The sequence below is a fragment of the Sesamum indicum genome, linkage group LG6 (genome assembly GCF_026168435.1).
Source record: "Sesamum indicum cultivar Baizhima isolate 11 linkage group LG6, ASM2616843v1, whole genome shotgun sequence".
In the NCBI taxonomy this organism is placed as follows: domain Eukaryota; kingdom Viridiplantae; phylum Streptophyta; class Magnoliopsida; order Lamiales; family Pedaliaceae; genus Sesamum; species Sesamum indicum.
In genome coordinates this window covers 21,233,142-21,240,318 of record NC_142662.1, presented here as the reverse complement: position 1 = coordinate 21,240,318, position 7,177 = coordinate 21,233,142, and the positions used below count along the sequence as shown (strand labels likewise).

General features: G+C 36.6%; 2 protein-coding genes across 2 annotated transcripts; one reads left to right on the top strand and one right to left on the bottom strand.

The window, feature by feature from the left end:
- The first annotated feature begins 723 nt into the window (after nucleotides 1-723).
- Nucleotides 724-1,655, top strand: OFP17 (ovate family protein 17). The gene has a single exon (XM_011082431.3). It carries the CDS (start codon nucleotides 995-997, stop codon nucleotides 1,571-1,573), a length of 579 nt encoding a protein of 192 aa, XP_011080733.1. The 5' UTR covers nucleotides 724-994; the 3' UTR covers nucleotides 1,574-1,655.
- Nucleotides 1,656-2,352: 697 nt separating this feature from the next.
- LOC105163904 (MYB family transcription factor) lies at nucleotides 2,353-4,851 on the bottom strand. Its single transcript, XM_088882244.1, has 2 exons — nucleotides 4,426-4,851; nucleotides 2,353-4,195 (listed from the first exon to the last, which is right to left on the bottom strand). The coding sequence occupies exon 2, from the start codon at nucleotides 4,030-4,032 to the stop codon at nucleotides 2,650-2,652; it is 1,383 nt and encodes a 460-aa protein (XP_088738370.1). The 5' UTR covers nucleotides 4,033-4,195; nucleotides 4,426-4,851; the 3' UTR covers nucleotides 2,353-2,649.
- Between the last annotated feature and the right edge of the window lie 2,326 nt (nucleotides 4,852-7,177).

Below are 7,177 nucleotides of genomic sequence, written 5' to 3'. Positions count from 1 at the left end.
AACAATAGATAAACACTGGGGAGACTCTCAATATTACCTATTTAATCATAAGTTGTAATTATTAATATTTTTTATCTCCAATATATTATGATAAAAATCAATAGTATGTGAAAGTACAATTTCAAAATAATATTTTACTATTAATAATAAAATAAAATCGATTAGTTAGAAGTCAATCATGCTCAATTTTTCAAAAGCATTTCTAATTTAATAAGATTTGTAAAAAAAATTTAAAATTTATTCTTTCATATATCTATATATATAGTTTTTAAAGTTTTATACATTATTCCGATACTATTCATTTAATTTTATTGTGTCCTAGTAAATAATATTTTAAAGTATTTAAAAATATCTTCCAACAAATGAATCACCCAAAAATATTATTAGTCTATTTATATTTTTAGTTGGATATATTTATTATTATCCAAATAGTTTACAAGTATTGAGACTCTTAAATAGTCTTATTTTGATATAATTTTATTCTTTTATAACTAATTTTTGTTTTAATTTATTATGTAAATAATTATTGAAATAAAAATATAAATGTATTTTCACAATAAAAAGAAAAACACGAGACATTCACACACCTACCTGCAATATAACATAGATAGAGTTTAGAAGGTGTCAATGTTATTCCACATTAACTTATTTAACTATGACAAAATACATATATAATGGTGAGAGAGGGGTCTAAGTGGTAGCCAACTATCACATAGACATCCCTTGAGGCGGCTGAAGAGCTGAATAAGTTTCATTTATGGTACAGCAGTTTTCCCTACGAAAACTAGACGTGAAATCCACATAAATCATACTCTCAAACACCCTTTACTTTAGCCTTAAATAAGACAACTCACCCGGTCTTCTCTTCACCAACTGTTTGTTGTGTGTGTTTTTCTGTTGCACCAACCATCAAACTGCGCCAAATTCAAGCAACAAAGAAACCCATAAACCATCATCGCTTCATCCACACTCAGCCCCCTCAATCAAATAAGAAATGAGTCTGCATTCCTTCAAATGCAAGCTTTTGAAACCATGCAAGAAACTACTGAATCTCTTCAAGTTCAGACTCCATAAACCAGTCTTTATAAGAGCCCTTCAATCCCGTCACCGCAGACCTAAAGTCAGGAAGACAGCCACCCACGAGGGCCGTATCCCGAAAATCCTGTCGGTTCTGCATTCATTGAGACGAAAGAGAGAGATGGACGACCGACTCACGGAGATGAAGAGCTTTTTAGACATCGAGAATCATCACAAAGCACCATATCCTTCACCCATCACCCCAGCATATATAAGACTGAGCGGGGCTGCTAGAAAGAACAACATTCACGATCAGGATGATGATGATGCTCAAGATGCATGCAGGAGCTTTGAGAACTATCTGGTGGAGATGATTGTGGAGGAGGGGAAAACCAGAGATTTGGTTGATGTTGAAGAGCTTCTGTACTGCTGGAAGAACCTCAGGTGTCCGGTGTTTGTTGATCTGGTGTCCCGATTCTATGGAGAGCTGTGCAGGGATTTGTTTTCTGATAGATGTGAGAATGATGATGGGACACCAAAAGGACTTCTAAGTTAGAACTGGTTTATATGACATTTTGGTTCTTCTGTTGTAAACTGAAAATGTGTTTGATGGAATGAAATTCATACTTTGCAGCAAATGATATCAAACTTACAATTCTAACAACATTAGTAGCATACATCTGTTTAAAGGAGTCTTATAATACTAAGTACTAACAGCAGGTAGCATTTCCACCAACATGGTAACCAAACAGCAGGCATGCATGCTGGACAAGATTCCAAACATTCATTAAAAGACAAGTTTCTCACAACTGCTACCATAGTTGTTACCGTAGAAGGGAAACCAGTGATGGTATTCCTGGGAGGTGAAATGTAAACCAGAAAGCAGTCACAGCTGAAAAGACTTCAAAGATAAGAACCCTATAACCTTTTGTGGAAGTAGGCTAATAAAAGAAAGAGCAAACAGTTCAGGAGTAATAACAGAACTTTTTCCTTGGACATTGTTAAAATTACTGTAGCATGTGACGATAAAAGTGATGTAAATCATCTATGGGCCATATTTTAAATGCCACCAAGGCACATATGAACTATGGAAGGAGGTAACATTGATAGATTAGTAATAGAGATAATCTCATGAAATAGTTGATAGTCAGATTTTTATTTCAAAATTCCGCAGATCTGCCAAAACTCAGAGGTCCCTAATTGAAACTACACGCATAGAATATGGATTTACGTGTGTGTGTGTGTGTGCACACGAGTGAGTATATATATATACACTCAGCAAAGATGCAATCTAGAAATAGAAATAAAGTGCAACGTAACGGAAACACTTCTAAATCTACAAGTGAGCCAACATTCCGTAGATAAGGTAAAGTTTTGTACAGATATCATATGTAAAAGTGTTTCAAGACACAACAAAGTTGATTATATTTACATGTCAAAATGCAGCATATAATTTAATTACAGAGCATATATTTCGTTCGAATATTACTACATGAAAGTCCAGGCTTTGCGGACTGCACTGATGATGCCATAGCATTACATCTAGCTATCAGGTCAACCTGCTGCTTATCCATATAGTTGAGAAGCAAAAAATACAACAGCTTTCATAATCAGTGCGTAATACCACTCCTCCTAATGTGTGACATTTGTGGATACCCCGCTAGACACATATACTTGAGACCTGATTAAAGTCTCCCCTAGCTTAAAACCAGGCATGACCATGAACTCAACTTTGTATCTTTCTTGGCCCCTATCAAACGAAGCCTTGTGTTCCTTGAGCTCCTCTAGAACCTCCATATATACCTCTGAGAACTCACTTCCTTGCTTAACACCATACATTTCAGCTTTAGGCTCAATAAAAGCAGTAAATCCCTGCAAAAACCAAACACATCTTGCCATTCTGACAAAGGCACGGTAGAAAGGGGTATGTGGGTGAACCCCATTAGCCACAAGATTCCTGTGGTCCAAGTTCCCAAAAAACGACTCTTCCATCTTGGGATGAATTACTAACAGATATTTCGTTCTGCAAAACTTGGCAAAACTAGATTTTGGGTCTTCCATCAAAGCAACAATAGGGTCGTCCAGTTTCATTATGTTCTCCAAAAAACAAGGTTGTGGTGAAAACCCATAAAACATCCTTCTGGCAACATAAGCTTCAAACGCATATTTTTTGTGCGACCTCTTTGCATATAAAACAGATGCTTGAATTGCATTAGCAGCCTGATCTAGATCCCAATCTGAAAGTTTCATTAAGGCAATCAACGGCTTTGCAAAATCATGAATAGCTTTTCCAACTACCTTCACAACATTCTCAAAGGAACAGTGATTTAAACCCTTAAAACTTTCTCTCTCTCTCTCCCTAATCTCTTCTGCTAACTTTTTATTCATCATTTCCAGCTCCTGAAGATGTCGCTGCAAATTACCCACCTCCTTGTCCTTACTCTTGGCTTGCAACTTCAACTTCTCTAGAGCCTTCTCTTTAACCTGAATTTCAGCAAGCAAAAGAGCTGAACATGCAGAAGCAGATTTAGCTTCCTTCAATAGCTTCTCTTTATAAGCCTTCTTAATCTTGCAGAGAGAATCAAGCAGAGATACCACTTCTTCATCAGCAGCTTTAATTTTCTCAGGATCATACGGAAGATGAGCTTCTTGGAGCTTAACATAAGCTAATTTCAAAGCCAAAAGCGTGTCAAACAATTTTAAGATCTCCACATGACCACATATATTCCCGTTCTTTTGTACCTCAATGGGCTGCAGATGCACCTTCATGGTGTCAAACGCAGCATCCTCCATAGCATGGCTGCTTTCTTCATCTAATAGAGTCGCATTGTCCCGGGAAACGACCTTGTAGATGTGACCTTGGTCTTGGTTTTCAGATGCATTAAAGACACCAATGGACCTAAACTTACAGGCCTTGGCGAACTTCGAGACGATATCCGAAACGTTTGAAGAGGGTTTAAGGGGTTTAGAACTAGCTGCAAATTCCATTCCCTGCTTATCCGATTCGAAACCCATTTTCCAAAATCCCACCGACCCAAGATCTGCTTTTTAATCAAGAACTCAAAACTGACTATGATCAACAATTAATCTTCAGAGAAACAATGCCAGCAGAAAAGGGCTCAAAGTGGGGAACAAGAACCATCATTCCTGCTGTTCATGGGCTTAAAAAAAATTGGGTCTGCGAGATGTTTTTTTAAGTTAACTCCGCAATTAAAGGGCTTAAAGAAACTGAGGAAAAGAGATTCTCCCACTAAAATCAACAAAAGAGAAACAAAATCAAAGCAACAACACGTATGAAATCCACCCTTTTACAATCAAATGCCCAAAAACGGTAGCCATAACCGCAACATTCGCAAGATTCACCAGCCGGACAAAGAGAAAAAGTAAGAAATGCCGATGAAAACTTACCGCACAAGGCTTACAAATGAGCAGACAGTAGTGAAAATGACGCCGCCGCTTCGGACATGGAAGAATCGATTAAAAAAAGAATGAGTAGGGTTCTACAGGAGCAGGCAAGAGTGTTCGGTGGAGCGTACGACGCCGTTAAGGGCAAGTACCACTGTATACCAAGCAAGACCGGGAGGAGTAGTAGTTTAGTGAAGAAAATCGGTTGCAAGCACTCATGCTCTCTGACACCAAACAGTACTCATTCCACTGCGTGTGTGTGTGTGTGTGATACTCCAACGACGTCGTTCCGTGGCTGGTGAAGCATTATCTTATATTTCTATTTTTTTTAAAAAACAAAAAAAAGCAGGAGGGAATCTGTACTGCTGTGGGAACTGCGACACACGGAAACAGAGAAGAGGGAGGAACTGAGAAACCCTCCACCCCCTCACCCCTCCCCTCCTTTTCTTTTTGAATTTGAAGAGCCAAGGGTATATTTGTAATTTTATATAAAAAGTATTTTAAAAAAGACCCCACTTATTTTTTAACCCTCCCAAATCTACTACATCTTTGTTTTTTTGTCATTATCTGGTACATCTTTTTTAAGTATTGGTAATTGTGCAATTGCAGTTGGGTTTTTCAATGTGGGCTCATGTAAAATCCATTAAATTACCATGAGTTCTTATTAATTTTGATATAATTATAAATATTTTTTTATTACTTAAAATATAATAATACTCTTTATATATTAATGATTGTTCAATGACTAATTTAATTAATTAATTATCGTCGGGTTTTTATTTATTTTTTTGCTCAAATTGATCAAAATGCCATTGTAAAATGTGTATTAATTTTTCTTGCAATTTTTCTCCCATTAAAGGGTCCGCTCCCCCCATCATTTGGATTACCGCATACCTCCTACGGATGCCTTGACTGTTAGCTGATTTTTCGCTTGCAATTCTTACTTTTAGAGGGACCTAACAAAGGTAATCTCGACCATCATATGCAAATTGAAGTAGTCTGATTTAATGCTATTTTTGTGGACTAAGCGCGCAATTTTTGTTTTGAAAATTTTAATTGTTTTCCATCCCCTCATCCAATTTTTGTATACATCTTTTATATTTCTAAGAAAAAATATACCAAGGGCAAATGTTACAATTGCAAATTTTCATCTAATAATTGCATAATTTCAAATCATAATTTTTCAAACAACTAAAACTCATTATATTTACCCCTATATTACTACAACTAATTATATATACATACAATGTAGTTTTGGCCAAACTTTTTGAATAATTGATTAACAAAAGGTGGAGCGTTATCTTGTCTTTCGAATGACTGAGTTGTCTCTCAGACAAGTGAATGTCTCTGGTACAACGTGTCATCTCATGAATTCTCCATCGGCTATAGGGACTTGCAATTGTTTGCCTTGAGTATTCTAGTTTTTTAGCAAGTTCTTGCAAAATGCTCTTTATTTCAGCTATGAGTCCGGTCAAGGGTTTGGAACTGAAAGACATTGGGGCACAACAGTTTATACTCAAGTTCAACCATGTCATTGACAAGAAGATGGCTGTGGAGGACTACCCTTGCTCATGTTAGATAAATATTTTGATCCTTAATTTAGTGACAGTGGATGAGAACCTGAAGAAGGTGGACCTTAATTGATGGGCTTTCCATGTCCACGTATGGAGAAAAGATTGGCCAATGTGGAAAGAAACAATTCAAGCAGCTGAACTCGCTTTCAGAACGGGAAGTATTTGGACCTGTAGTCCAAAAACTTAAAGGTGTTATTCCTGTTGGATATAAGTGGGTGTTTCTTAAAAAAGAAATGAGAAAAATAAAATTATAAGATATAAAGCACGATTAGATGTATAAAATTTCTCCTAAAACCCTAGAATTGATTACTAGGAGACATATGCAACCGTTATGGGTACAATTACTTTTAGATTCTTGATCAAATTAGTGGTTGTACAAAGATTGAAAATGCGGTCTGATGAGGGAAGAATAACAAAATGATCGATTTACCCTTAATGAAGGGTAAAAATGATATTTCCCACTATTAAGTCAAACATAGTTTTGTAAAAGGCAAGGAGGGATTTCAGCCGCGGGAATGACGGAACAGATCGCGGATCTTTAGCTTCCGCGCGATCTAAGCGCATGATCAGCGTCTGATTGAAGGCTCAAGGCTCATGATCTTGCCACGTGTAGCCTGGCATGGCAAGTTCAGATCCTATAAATATGCGGAAAACAGACCAATAGAGGTAATTGAGTTTTTGAGAACAATCTAACTTTTATTGATTACATATTTTTCGACCCACAATCTAACTTGAGTGTCGGAGTACCTACATCAAGGGCCGACCCGACTAGCTTAACGTATTTTCTGATCCATAGGAATTCCTTGAGATCAGGAACAAGGCGCGATTACAATTTATACGCATATCACCAATTTTGTGCCCAATCACGGTCGATGGATGTAGTTCCTGCATACTTGTACAGATCGCTAGACATATATTTATATAGAAGTCCCAGAAGGGCTCAAGATGTCTGAAGCCTATAATAATAAACTCAGAAGTGTTTATTCTATTAAATTAGATAGGTCTTTATATAGATTAAAGTAATTTGGTCGCATGTTGTATAATCATCCGAGTGAATACCTTCTTAAAGAGAAATATGAAAACAATAAGATTTGCCCACTTATTTTTATAAGAAATCATCAATCGGGTTTGCTATAGTTGCACTGCATGTTAATATTTAAATTTTATTGGGACTCCAATAG